Source organism: Pteropus vampyrus, unplaced genomic scaffold, assembly GCF_000151845.1.
Source record: "Pteropus vampyrus isolate Shadow unplaced genomic scaffold, Pvam_2.0 Scaffold262, whole genome shotgun sequence".
Taxonomy (NCBI): Eukaryota; Metazoa; Chordata; class Mammalia; order Chiroptera; family Pteropodidae; genus Pteropus; species Pteropus vampyrus.
The window spans coordinates 875506-890795 of record NW_011889043.1 but is presented as its reverse complement, the minus strand read 5'-3'; the positions used below and the strand labels follow the sequence as shown (position 1 = coordinate 890795).

Below are 15290 nucleotides of genomic sequence, written 5' to 3'. Positions count from 1 at the left end.
TGCATGTAAATGTATATGTATTTTACAAAACCAAGATTGTACTGTACATGGTGTTTTGTAAACTGTCTCCAGGTCAATAAGTTGGATCTTTATATTTAGCATCTGCAAAGTGACATATGTAATATCCAGTATAAGGGAGAATTTGCCAATTCTTGTAGTTTCAGACTTGACACATCTCATGTGCTGTCCTTTATTTGGCAGGTTTCTTCTGCGGAGGTACGCATTGGGCCCATGAGACTGACACAGGATCCTATTCAGGTACGCCTCCCTCACTTGGTAGGGGCTTCATTTCCAAAGCACATGGTCACATGAGTGCTGTCTGGGGCCCTTCTGGTACACAGCAGATAGCCACCCTCACCCCTCTATACACACCTGTACATAATACTTGGTGTATACACATATGTGTGTGTTTCTGTGTGTAAACGCTTGCTTTTATTAATGTCATACTTGAGGAATCGAATTGTTTTCTTGAAGATTTAGACATTGCCCCATCTTGAGTATGAACGTAATAGGTAGATTGCATGGTGGATTGTGAAGGAGAACAACTCTTTGACCAAAAAACTAGTCTGTCTGTTCCATCTCCTGCTGCAACCTGAAAGGTAAAGGAAAGGGGATGTGTGGTAAAAGGCAGGGCTTTGCCGTGAGCCACAGTTGGGCATGAATCCTGGCTGTGTGACCTTGCATGTATTGCTTCATTTCCCTACCCAGTGCTCTGTAAAGTGGAGAAGATAATGCCTCTCCCATGGGAATCATGAGTTAAATGGAAGAGCAGCGAGTGCCTAGAAATCTGGCTGGCAGTGGAAAGTGCTCAGTAAATGATAACTGTTGTTGGCTGGGAAGAGAAGAGGACAAAAGGTACCCCTTTCTTGTCCTGTGTGACCTGAGCAAAGCAGCCTTCTGGGCTCTGTAACATGGAGGGAACAGTGTGTCCTCCCTACAGCCCCTCCAGTTCCCTGTGGCCCCTTCAGAGAAACGTATGTGAAAGGGGTCTGTACCCTTTTAAATAATTGTTAAATCTCCCTCTGCATGTACGTCATCCTCGTAGGCCTATATGAGCGAACCTCCTCTCTATGAAAACTGTGTCTGGTTAGCACCTGGCAGCTCGTCCTGCACTTGGGATGAGTGAAGATACAGAAAAGATGTAAACCAACTAACATGGAGATGAAAGTGAAAAAAGCAAGGAAATGTGCTGTTTGATTTATGAGCAAATGGAAAAGAAAATAATGTTTTACTGTTGCTTGGAAAAGGAAATGCAAATCTAGGGGAAGGGAAAAAAAACGAAGATTTAAGCTTGGGAAAATTTGATGAAAACAAATTTAGGAGCAGAGAGAGAGAAAAAAAAGTTACTAAAATAAACATAAGCCACAACTGTCTGTATAGAATACAAACAAGTGGAAAATTCCAGTAATCATTCTGAGTACACATACTTTGTAGTTCATTTTGAATAAAGGCAATGACAAAAGATTGAATGACACTATTCCCAAAGTAATTTCAAGAATATTTCTTGGGATGCGTGTAGTTTTAGATCAGTTAGTTTAATTTACTTTCATTTTTGCCCTGTGCTTACTGGCAATGAATGCTCATGATAAGGATGCCTCATTCTTTTAAAAATGTAATTTGTCAAATTGTAAAGTTTCAAATATTCATAAAGGTACATGTGTATACCCATACCCACTTTGATCAGATGTAACAGTATACCTTATTTGAGTTTTTAAAGAAACAGTACTGTTTAAACTCTTATTTATCCCTTTGCCCTCCTTCCTCTCCTCCCTAAAAGTAACCACTATTCAGAGATTATGATATTTGTATATTCTACATGTATGTGCATCTATTCATAATTTTGTTTTGAATATTTTAAGCTTTATTTGTAAGGTATCAGGGTGTAGGCATCATTCTCTAATTTTTAACATTATTTGGTGTCATATCTAAAAATCTATTGCCTGATATAAAGTCACGAAGATTTACTCCGTTTTCTTCTAAGAGTTTTATCATTTTAGTTCTCTGATCCATTTTGAGTTCTTATATATGGTATGAAGTAGAGCTTCATTATTTTGCATGTAGATATCTAGTTGTCCAGCAACTTTTGTTTAAAAAAAAAAAATGTCTGTTGAATTGTCTTGGCACCTTTGTCAAAATTCAGCTGACCATAATTGTGAGGGATTATTTCTAGATTCCTGGTTGTATTCAACTGATATCTCTGACATATGCCAGTACTACACTGTCTTGATTACTATAGCTTTGAAGTGTGAGTCACCCAGCTTCTCAGTGTTCAAGATAATTTTGGCTATCTTTGTTCCTTGCATCTTCATATGAACTTTAGCACCAGCTTATTTGTTCTGAGAGGTGGGAGGACAGCTGGGATTTTGATAGTGATTGCAATAAATATGTACATCAATTTGGGGATTATTACTATGTTAACAATTTTTTCCTCCAATCCATTAACATAAGATGTCTTTCCATTTATTTCGTTTTTTCTTTAGCTTCTTTCAACAGTGTTTTGTAGTTTTCAGTATGTATCTTTTATATTTTTGTTACATTTATTCCTGAAATAATAATCTTTTTGATGCTATGGCAAATGGAATTGTTTCCTTAATTTCGTTTTTGGGCTGTTCATTTCCGGTGCATAGAAATACAATTTATTTTCGCATATTGATCTTATATTCTGCAACCTTGCTGAACTCTTATTAGCTCTTAGTTTTTTATAGATTTCTTAGGATTTTCTATGTACGAGATCATGTCAAAACTTTTCTTCCTCATCTAAATACCTTTTATCTTATTTGCCTAATTGTATTGTTACAACCTCCTAAATAACAGTGTTTAGTTTTATAAGGTAATGTACTTCCAGATCTTTTCTCAAGTAGTTGCACCATTTTACACTCCTGCAAGCAACACAGGCATTCTGAATACTCCAAATCTTTGGTAATATTTGATGTTTCAGTTTTTTTGAGTTAATCTAGTGGGTGAGTAGTGGGTAACTATCTCATGGTTATTTAAATTTCCATTTCTCCATGACTAATAATATTGAACGCTTTCTAAAATTTATTGGCCTTTCCTTTACCTTCTTTTGTGAATGCTTAGTTCAGTCTTCTATCTATTTTTAATTTATTGAGTTGTAGGGGTTCTTTATATATTCTTATTACAAGTCCTGTTATCAGATTTTGAGAATATTTTCTCCCAATTTGTAGCTCTTCTATTTATTTTCATACGTCTGGCTTTTGTGCAAAATTTTAAATTTTGATGTAGTCTAATTTATCACTTTTATGGTCATTGCTTTCTGTGTTCTAAGAATCATTACCTACTTTCCAAGTTGAGAAGATAATTTGTTTTCTTAAAACATCGTTTTAGCTTTTAATTTTCGGTTCATAATTCATCTCAAGTTCAGTTTTGTGTATCGTATGATATAGAGGTTAAGGCTCATTTTCCCCCTATATTGATATCCAGTTGTTCCAGCTCCACTTGTTGAAAAGACTATACATTCCCTCCTCTACTGAATTGTTTTGATGTCTTTGTTACTGATTCTTTAATACTTGTCACAATTTGTTTGGTGGCTAATAATGTAGACAATTTTGAAATTAATATTCTATAAAAAGCCTTTTAAAAAATGTATCTCTGTCGAATACAGGGTTCTCTGTTCATGAATTAATCTAACTTTATTACTCTATTCAAAACACCTTTATCTTAAGTTTTTGACTGTGATCTGTTAGTTTCTATGGCAGTGGATATGTCATTATCAGTATCTGTTAATATTTGCTAATATTTTGAGTCCGTTGTATTAATGTGTGTTCTTAATTGTATGTATTCTTGGTGACTATCCTTTTTATTATATAGCTTCCCTTTTTAAACTTTTCCCTTAAATTCTGTTTATCTGTTGGTAATGCCAGATCAGCTTTTCATGGTTAATCTTGGTTTTCCTGGTTTATCTTTTTCTGTCTTTTTATTTTCAGCTTTCTTTATAACTTTACATTTAATACGCCTCTTGCTAGCAGCATATAGCTGTATTTTTCTAAAACCTATTCTGATTGTCTTCTAATAAGGGAGTTCATTCTGGTTACATTGCATGTGATTACTGATATAATTATTCTTTTTTTGTGTTTTCTGTTTTATTATCCTTTTTCTTTTTTCTTCTGTTTTTTGTCAAATTGAGTTTTCAGAGTTACCTTTTATTTTCTGTTTTAAAAGCTATGGGTTGTGCTTCTATTTTTTTCAGTGGTTCCCTTAAGTTATTTTTTAATATGCATGTTTAGCAGTCAAATTTTATAACAGTCTCAAATGTATTTCTGTCATCTCAAATATGATCTGTTTCTCAGCAAGATTTGAATATCTCTTAACAGCCCCGCTCCGAATCACTGAAAAACGATTGTAATTTTGGATTTATCAGTTATATTAAAACATACCAAAATATTTAACCTGTACTCATAAGCTCTGAAATATAATAATAAAATGAATACAATGAACCCATCACCCAGTACAAGAGCCGGAATGTTCCCAGTGCTACCATGTACCCTACCTGGTACCTGTCAAATGAATTTGGCCCCCGATGACAACAGATGTAGGTGATTAAGAGTCCTCTGAGTGGGGGACAGAATAACTGAGATTCTTTTTAAAAAGATAAACTCAACTTAGGTGTAAGGATGCCTTTACTACTTGGTCTCATTCAAATGTAGAGTTTCACTCATTGATCTACCAGATAAGAGTCTGCAGAATACCTTCATGTTCAAGGCTCCACACTAGGTGCTGCTGGGTGAAGAAAGATTGCACAGTGCTCCCTGACCACCCAGAGGGACTGGGCAGTCGGTTTATTATCTGTAGCACCAACTTTAGGGGCCATGGTATCTAGTTAAGTGTTTTCGTGCTCCTGCTATTGACATTGCAAGAAAAATGAAAAAGCATATTATGTCCTAATGCCTTTGTTTTTGTTTTTGTTTTGTTTTCTTGGAGAAAAATATTCTGTTACTTCACTGGCATTCCCAAAATGTTAATTAGCTACATCAACTGGAACCCTTAGGGCTTCAGAGGAACCTGCTTGATAAGGCTATTTCAGGATGCGATTGCTCTTGAGGGTATGTTTCTGAGTTCAGAGGAATGAGCCCCCACGTGAGGAGGTGTACCATGGGGCTCTGCGTGCCCCACGCAGGCTGGCAGGAGCACCTTTGGGAGTGGAACCGGTGGAGGTATTGGCAAGACGTGCAGTAAGTAGTATAGAGGACGTCTCTTCCTGGGTGAGTGGCTGTGACTCACAGTAAAAGTCATATTTTCCAGTCTTGGCAAAGAAATAAAAAGTAGGGGAAATATATTATGAGGCAGTAGATTCGTATCACCATGACATCTGAAAATCAAGTGGCCTTTTCTTCATCGATGCCTGAAGCACAGTTACTTCCCCAGTGTATAGAACTGACTTGTTTCGGCTTAGAACGCTGTCCCCCTCCCCTCACACAGGCCTTTCCAATTGAATGTGGAAACATCCTCACAGCTGTGGCCTAAGCTTTTTCCTAGCAAGGCAGCACTTCCCCTTCAATTTTGTTTTCCCATATTGTATGGACATGGAATGTCCTGGAACTGTTATACATTAGAGATTTTATATGTTGGGGTTCATGTGGCCTCATAGGGAGCTGCCCTTCACATATTAAATGAAATGACCAAGTGGTGGAGACACTCAGACTTAGTAACTTGCTGTGGCTAGCATCTCCCCTCCTGTCCTCAGAGCTGCTACCAAGTTGTGTCCTCTGCCTAATCCAGCCAGGTTGGTGGACCACAGAGTTGGTAGGAATTTTTGGTCCTATGTCGTAGGCGGTAAAAAATAAAACTGACAGAGTAAGCTACTTAGCATGATTACACAGGCTCTGGGGTCAGGTCAACCTCAGTTCAAATTTTGCTAGCTGTGTGGCTTTAACCATTTAAAGCCTCAGTTTTCATGTCTGTAGAATGGAGATAATACTTACTTTCAAACTGAATTGTCAAAGGGTTATTGAATAAGATAGTGTATTTAAAGTACTTTCAGTATAATGGCTGGCCTTAGAAAATTCTCATCATGGTTTAGCTGTTATTAGCATCACTTTCCTAGGAACATTTAAGGAAAGCTGCCAAGCCATTTTTTCCCTATTGAATTGACCGCCCCTCTGACCAAATTGGCCAGATCTTTAGTATCATGTGAATACAACTGATATGATCTATACATGTGGTCTATTCTAGAAGCTCCTTATTACCTGGTTTTTGCTTAAAACCCAACAGAGTAGTGTGAAAATTGGATCTTTAATAGTAGATATTGGTAATCCACTTGGAAAAGTGTAGATATACCCTATTTAAAGAACACTGTTGATAATAAACACTTATATTTTCGGGTTAAGGAAAAGTTTGTTTTCTCTTTATCTTTTTTGTAATTAGCCTTCACCAGAGAAGAGTTTTATTCTAACTTGTCAATGACAGATACTGTTATCCTCAAGATATTTTTCAGCACTTTTAAACTTGTCAAAAGGATGGTACAAAGATTTCTGGCAAAGCAAGAAATCATCAGCCAGATCCATGGAAAGATCACTGAATGAGGAGAATGAGGAGTTGGGACATACGGGCCCAGCTTTGGGAAGTTGCTATTCTCATCTGTTGAATGAGGTTGATGGATCACCTCCTGAGCCCCTTCCTGCTCTGAGAACTCCTGAGAGTCATGGCCCTGTTCCTGTCATTACCCCTGGGACCCCCCGAAGTCACCTGTAGTCTGTGTGCTAACCCTCTGCAGCTTCTTACCAGACCCCTGTACTTCATTTTCTCAGCCCTGCCCTTACTTCGTTCTAGCTCAGGTGAAAACATGAATTTACTAATGGTTTCAAGAAGGTTCAGGTAGGGTTCTCCCTGGAGCTGAGAACGGGGGCCCTACATGGCAGTTCGAGGTCTTTGTAGTTACATTTGGAAAGCAGTATAGGTAGCCCTCACTTTGCACAGTCCCAGCATGCACAAATTTCAGTGTCTGGTTAACACCAGACCTCCAACAACACGTTTAGATTGCAGTTACATCGGTGTTTTAACTGTGAATAATTGCATAAAATACAAACTTTGCTACTAGTTCTTTAGTCTGCAAACCAGTATATAACAAACCTGCATTATGATTGGTGACCAGTAACAGCACTTTTTTCAGCCTCTATGATTGTCTTCCGAGCTGTTCAAGCAAAGTGTGTAGTTGTGCTGCCACCTTGTCTCTTCACGATAGCGCATATGACATTACACAAAAATAGATCTTCGAAAGAGAATTAGCCAACAAAGATGAAAGTGCAGCAAAGAAATGACATGCGTTAACATTGAAAATGAAAATCAGAATTTAAATGAAGTTAGAGGAGAATAGCCGACTGTAGGCACATTGACGCTGCCACTTTGGGAGATTCTAGACTGGTCACCAGAGGAAGTTAGTCAATGCAAGTTTATCGAAATAAATTTAGAAAGCGATTGTCATGAAAAGGGTGAAATGTCACAGAGGAAGTGATGCCAGCAAAAAACTGAACATTCATTAAAGGAACTCCGGGGATATTTTATGACATTGAAAGTACAGAGGATAAAATGTCGGAAGCTGATCGAAACTTAAGAATTTATAATTCACCAAGGCATAGAAAAAATGCTCACTCTGTATCATAATTTATACAACTAGAAGAAGGTAAGCACTGTTCAAACTAGTCTTAAGTTTTTAAAAAGAAAACATTTTAATTCTCACCTTTTCTAATGTTTTAAATTGCAATGTACTGAATAAATGCCAATTTATATTTTTCATTTTCCTATACATTTATAACCAACAATAAGAAAGCTTTTATTGTTTTGACAAAAATTTCTAAAGGTCATGGAGCAATCGCTTTTATCATAATTTATTAAAATTGCTTTGCATGGTCACTTTTATGACCTGGCACTACCACACAAAATGAGGACTGCCTGTAGTTTGTGCTCTGGTTCCGGAGAGAATGTAAGGTAGCCAAGATCTGTCCCCACTAGCATACGTTTCTTCCTTATCCCAGATTTCACCTCAGATCAGTTCGTTTGCTGTGTTTACAACAGTATAGTGAGGCTGACAGAACAAAACTGCTTCCTTCTGCCCATTTTCTCATGCTTAGATTTTTGTCCTGGAGGCCGTGTCCACGCTCTGTCTGGATCACCACTCACTAGTGCATTTGTTATACTTGTCTCTGACTCTCTCCCCTGTGCAGGTCCTAGGGGCAGAGACTTGACTATGTCAGTCTCAATCAGCTTTTTGCTCCTAGTTTTTAACATCTGGCATGATCGTCTTCCAAAAATATTCTTTGAATGAATGTTCTGCTTATTATTTAGAGCAACTAAAGAGTTTACTTTTTTACTCTTTACAAATCAAGTTGTTTAATGCCTTCAGTAATGACTTTCAAAATATATTTCACAAAATCATTTTATGAGATTTGCCTCAAGTGGTCCACAAATATTTACAAATGGCCACATCTAGCAGGAAATTAAATATTGAAACAGAATGTTAAACCTGAAGAGGGCCTGTATTGCTTAAGATTGTTTTTGTTTATTTGTTTTTTATTTTGTTTTGGTTTTAGTAACAGCTGCCTTACACAAAAAGTAAGTAAATGAATAAGAAACGTATAAGAAGGTGCAGTTTTTGTTTTTGTTTTCTTAGCAGAATCCAAGGAAGTGTTGAAAAACCATGGCTTAGAAAGGCTGGCAGTGAGCCATTTCTGAGTACTTAGATAACAGGAGAGTAAGGTTCTTCCTTCAGTATTTCTGCTATTAATGAGCCCTGGGTCCCAATTACCAGCCTCTGTGCCTCTCTGTTCAGATTCCAAATTCCTGGAAACAGAATATCATTAGCCCAGCTGTGGCATAGGAGATAGGGACAGAGTCCAACTCTGGATACTCGGGTCGACCACTTTCCTAGAAAAGGTAGAATTCTCCAGAGGTAAGAGGGCTTCAGAAAAGGCGATTATAGTGCTTTACTCTAAAATGTATATATATTTTTTATTTCCCATATATTTTCACTTTGCTTAGGAGTTGAATTATTGAAAAAGTCTTACTGAATTTTTTTGTAAGTGGAAAGAATTTTAAACACTACCCCAAGAAATTCTCTAGTGAGCACTTTACAAATACTCCTGTTTTAACTGTAGATTTTATTATTATTCAGGTAGGGTGAGGACAATAAATCAGAAGGTGACTGTCACTGAAAAGAGAGTTTGTTACTCACAGTTCCCAAGAGGTGACGGCATGCTAGGCTGTGCAGGACTACCTGGGGAAGCCACAGGGCTGGTAGTGAGACAGAGGACAGGGAAAACGTGGGCAAGAGCCTTTATCACAGTTTCTGTGGGGGAGGAATGGGTGAGGCAGGGTAAGTAGATTTGACTAGTTCCAGTCATTTCAGTAGCCTGGGGCATAGAGGTGGTCTGTGTACCTGGCCCTGGAGTGATAGGGCAGGTGGATAGTGGTCCAGAGTGTTGAAGCAGATCGCTTTATAAATTCTGTAAATGTCTGACCACTATGCTGTACACCTGAAACTAATGTAAAATAATATTATCAACTATAATTGAAAAATTAAAAAAGTCTCACTAAAAATATGAAACAAGAAGCAAAATAAATATAAATGCAGCATAAAATAGAAAAAAAAGGTGGTCGAGGTATGGGCTCTGGATTGGTTTGCATATATGAAAAGTGCATTTCTTGCCAAGTATTCACTGTGTCTAGGAATTGGCTAGCCCTCAGAAGGGCAGGACTCCAGGATCAGCAAAGGTCTAGATGGCGAAGCATCAGAAATACATAAATAACAAGGTATGATGAATACCATTCTCCACTTTCAACAGTTTGTAAGTTTTCATGTGAAATCCAGTTTAAGTTCCTAAAATGACCTACAAGGACGTACCATGATCTAGCCTTCTGCTGTGAACTTGATTTCTCTCTCACCCTCTCACCCTCCCCTCTGTCACATTTGCTTCCTTGCAGTTCCTTGAAAACAGCAAGCATGTGTTTCACCGTATGGGTCAGTGGAACTGTTCCCTCTGCTTGAAATGCTTTCCTTCGGGTGTAAACTCAACTTTTCTTTCAGGCATTTGCTCGTATGTCATTTTCTCGGTGAAACCTACCTTAACCACCCTGCTTAATACTGCTACCAGCAGCCACTCCCTGTCCCCCTTACCTTGCCCTGTGGTTTTTACATAGCACTTATCACTTTCAATAGTCATTATCACTTGCTTATTTATTACGCGCACAGTTTGTTTGTCCTTCCACTACTACTATACAAGGGTCTGTATTTGTTCATCGGTGCACTCTAAGCAATTAAAGTGTCTGGCACATAGTGGGTGCTCAGGAAATATTTGCTAAATAATGACATTATTTTTCCAAAAGTGGAACACTCCAGTCTCTTAAGGACATGTAAGACATATGAGATTAATATCTGTAGCAATGTCCAACATGAGAATATAGTTGTATTCTTATTGTATTAGTCAAATACTGAGGCATAATTGTATAAAGAAAGTATAAATTGTTGAGATTCTTGTTTAGCAGTCCATAATTCAGCCAGGCAGAGGAGAGACGAGAAGTTCTGACACTTTTTTCTGAACTTTAGGCTCTACACGTTGAGTTTCTCATGTTACTACCACTTGGCATAACCCTTGGCTACACCGAGTAAAGGGCTGTTGAATTTTTGCGCAAACCAATTTATTCTACCTGATTTTTTTCATCGTAGCTCCTTTGTTAATAGTTATGTTTGAAGGCTTTCTTTTCACTATCAAAATCCACAAATCTCTGCCCTTCATTTCTTTGGGAAGAGTCACCTCCCATATCCTCTTAGAGGTAGTTCTGTGGTTGAAGATTTTTAGGAACATCCCGGACTGAGGTGTGACTGGCCTTTGTCCAGAAAGAGCCCTTAATAGGTGTGGCTGCCACATGTGTTACTGGCTTGTTATTTCAAGCCACATGCTAAAAATGAAATGTCGCAATCATGCTAAAAAGTATTATTTTTCTAGAAACATGGCTTTGAGAAAACAGGAAATGATTCAAACAGTGTAAAACAAATGACATTTATGATACATTCAAATGTTTAATTATAAAGAATTATTGGAGAAGTTTAGGTATGAAATGGTATTTTTTTTTGAGAGTGTTTGTCTTTAGCAGATGCATATGGATGAAATGATAGATATGTAGTATTTGCAAAGTAATACAAGAATTGGGAAAGTGGATATGGATAGATAAAGATGAAACCAGATTGATTGGCCAGGAGTAGTTATTGCTGAAGCTAGGTGATGGGTACAAAAATTCATTATACTATTTTCCATTTTTTTATGTACTGCCAATTTTCAATTAACAAAACATTTTTAAGATATGGTTGACAGTTTGTCTTGTTTCTGATTTTAAATGACACATATTTGGTATATCATCATGAAGAATGATATGGGCTATTGGCTTAAAGCTCTTCATGTTGAGAAACTACCCTTCTGTTCCTAATTATTCAAGCCAGAAGTGGATGCTGAAAAATACTAAATGCCATATCAATATCTTGAGATTACCATATGTTATTGGACTTATTGTTGTGATATAGTCTTATTCCTCATAATAGTAAAGCCCTCTTGCATTTTGCAGAAACCCCTACAAGTAGCCATCCTTTCATTGATCTGATATTTACTGAACAACTGGTACCTTCCAGCCCAGTGCTGGGCACGGGATTTCAACAGGGAAGGTGACAGGCAGGTCCCTGCCATCCTGACGCTCAATTCTAGTGGGGAAGATAGACCATAAACAAGAAATGAGCAAGTTCAGATAGTGATAAGGCCATCTCCGACTTTCTGGCTGCCAGAGAATCTGGCCCTGGAGCCTAGGGGATGATGAGGCTGAATTACTGCTACCTTCTTTCCAGTGGTGGGGCTGTGCTCTTCAGTGAGGCAAAAAGAGGCACGTTTTCCTCAATTTGGCTCCATTGGCTTCACATTTCATGATTATTCATTTCAGATTCCGGCAGAGTTTGGGTGTTAGAATTAGTTTTTGAAGTTGTTTTGAATTCCTTTCCTGTGTCTTTATATGAATATAAATGCTAAGTTCAGAGAGGTAGCCTCCAAGGCAAACACCACCTGCCCTGGAACCAAATAGGTATATAGGTGAGCCACAGTCTAACCTGCGTTAATTATTCTGTTAATAATTTCACTGCTTAATCTTATGTAAAAATGCCAATTCAGAAATTAAAAATAGCTATCACTGGAGTAATTGAGGATCTATTCTGTACTCGTTCAAGTCTCACAACTAGCTTAAAGTGGCACTGCTCTTATCACATCTGACAGTGGCGAAACCATAGGCCAAAGAGAGGAAGTACCTTGTTCAAAACACACTGACATGAATTGGAGGAGCTGGGATTTGAACCCAGATAACTTTCCCCCAGAGGATGTGTTTCTAACCAGTGTACCGTAGGCCTGTTTTTAACACAGTCTCTAAGGATGATGATCTCTGTGAAGATGCTCTTTTCTGTGTGTTCCAGGTTTTGCTGATCTTCGCAAAGGAAGATAATCAGAGTGATGGATTCTGGTGGGCCTGTGACAGAGCTGGTTATAGATGCAATATCGCTCGAACTCCGGAGTCAGCCCTTGAATGCTTTCTAGATAAACATCATGAAATTATTGTAATTGATCACAGACAAACTCGAAATTTTGATGCAGAAGCAGTGTGCAGGTAACTTTCTTAATATTTTTAGTAAATGTCTACTTAACAGCTTAAAATCAAATAAAATTCATTTATAGAGGTCTCTATAAAATACATTTGTAGAGGTCTCTATAAAATTCATTTATAGAGGTCTCTAGTTCCACCACAGATATTTCATTTGTGATGTAAGCTATTGCTCTTCCTATGGATTTATCTCACCTTTTCTGTTTTTCTGCATTTGAGTTCCGATGAATTTAGAGGTGTGAGCTGGGTGCCGCTGAAAACTTCAGGTTTTATTTTTTTTCCCCTCCGAGTATGGCTCATATTTCACAGAACATTAAAATTCACACAGTTCTTATTACGCAGATATGCTTTGGATGTAAACCAGATATTTTAATTATTCTGTCCCAAAATGAGCATCAGAAATGTGTGAAATATACATTTTTCCCTGCCTAACAGATGGGTGGATCCTACAGCATTCATGGAGCAAAAGCGGCCACTTTGCAACAGCAGAAAATCTTTCAGGGACCCAAACCCCCCACTTGTTTACAGAAATGCTGGTGCTCTCAGGAGGAAATGCATGTTTGTTCATAAATAAATGCAGTCCTAAGAGTTAGCTTTGGATGAACTGAGCCATTTAGCAGAAGTGGAATGCTTTGAAGCTAGACAGGAAGAGGTCACTAATTAAATGCTAGACCAGGACAGATTCCAATTACATATGGAGCTGGAATTTTCTTGAAAATAGGAAGTGAAAGGTAAGGAAATGGCTTCTTAGAAACTTTAGTACCCTGACAAGAAATGAATAGATTAAATAGATTAAAGGGGTCCTTTAGCTATGTATGTATACTTTTACTTAGTCTTGACTGACTGACATTATTTCATGGTAGAAATACCACAATTTTGAGTACATGCATGAAATAATTTGAGACAAGCTTCAGATATGAAAAGAAAAAATAGGAAGAACTCCTTTAATTCAGACAAGGCCCATTTTTGCAGATAAACATTATAATCTTCCTCAAATACAAATAAATGGATTTTTGTTTCCTAATAAGTGTACCTCTGTCTTAGCTGCACAGAAAAACAATGCAGGATCTGTGCAGTTCAGCAGCCAGGTTACATATCTGCTAGTGTGTTTATCAATCGTTACTGATCATGTTGAGGATGTCCCAGTTCCTGAATGCTTGACTGCCAGCACATGTTCCCTGAGACGAGTGGGGTCACGCTCTAGCGAATGTGCATTCTTTATTATCATCTGTGGTCCAAGATCCCTAGCTTTTGAGTTAGACTGGACATTAGCTCAACATACTTCCTTGGCCCCCTGCCCTGCTTATCCCCAGGTTCCCCCTTAGTCCTCTCAACCAGGAAGATGTCCAGGTTTTTTTTAGAGGGATGAGAGAGAATAGGTGAACAGCAGGAAGAAACCCCAAAAACCGAAGCCAATCTCAGAACCTAAGTGACTGTGTGCTCTAGGCCAATTATGTTCATGGCAGTGTTTGAGCCTCTTGCATAAGGCCCACCCCTTTTAAATATAGCCCAGAAGTGTACTCTTGACACCTCACTGGGGAGTAAGAGGCTGAACAAAGGTGAGAAGTACTTAAATATTTCCTTAAATATTAGAGCAAGCCTCTGAAACACCATGCATTCTTTCCATTAGGTGCTAGCTAATAATTGTGAGAATTTCTACTAAGTAGATAATAAATGTAGCTTTACCTTACCAGGACCTGTTCTTTGGGCTAGCTGAACGGGAAGTAGTCTGTACTCTAATTGGGGGGCTATTGACTTATTCCTCTTGCCCCACAGTGAGTTAAGGTATTGTCTCCAAAAATATTTGTTCTTCAAATACCATTTATCCACCAGGGAAGACAGCAGCTGGCCATTTTCTCAAAGCTTCTACTCACATAGAGTAAGGTCTCGAGGAATAGGAAATAGGGAAGGCATATTTTTTGAGAAAGGTCAGGAAACTCTGGAGTTGAAGAGGATGAAGCAATACGAGCTGGTTGTCCCTTGAGGGATGGTAGTGCAAACACGGTAAAATGGAGATGATCTGAGATCCCTATAACCAGAAAGAAAAATAAGTACACATTGTTTCACAAATTACTCAGGAGTAGCCTTGAGCCTTCTGTTCTTGGTGATGATGGTTCTGTTCTGAGGGGTCTCAAAATAAGCAGAGGCCAGACCCAGGAGATGGGTCAAAACAAGTACACCTATTTGTAGTAAAATGCAAGTATGAAAAGTTCATCCGTTTCACAACCCCTGACCAGAATAATCCAGAATCTAAGCTGCAGCATTCTTAGCACATTTTCTAAGAAGACTCATCAACCTCAAAATTCTACGTCCTTACATGTTTTAATCCTGTTAAGTGCTTAGGGAATAAACTATATACAGGTGGTCGTACAACAAATATTATGACGACAGTTGCTATGTTGCAATATTTCTCAGTCTTGGATGATCACACATTTGTTTAAAGGATTTGAGGACAAACAGCAGTACAACTGAAAAAATTGGAGTAGCTCTGTGTATCATATTTAATACACTTTAACCTGCATTTATATATTCAAATGGCAATGAGCACTTTGATTTTTATTATAAAGTCAAATTTCTGAACTATCTGTTTTAAAAGAAAAGATCTAACCCAATTACCTCCCCAAGTACAAACTGATAACTAGAGAATTGTA

At 38.0% G+C, this 15290-nt stretch overlaps 1 protein-coding gene across 1 annotated transcript in view; it reads left to right on the top strand.

Moving 5' to 3' along the window:
* PDE8B (phosphodiesterase 8B) overlaps nucleotides 1-15290 on the top strand; it is a 204832-nt gene that overhangs the window by 100768 nt on the left and 88774 nt on the right. The window contains exons 2-3 of the mRNA XM_023520409.1: nucleotides 202-258; nucleotides 12455-12645. Coding sequence (XP_023376177.1) covers nucleotides 202-258; nucleotides 12455-12645 — 248 coding nt within the window. The remainder of the gene's footprint in view (nucleotides 1-201; nucleotides 259-12454; nucleotides 12646-15290) is intronic.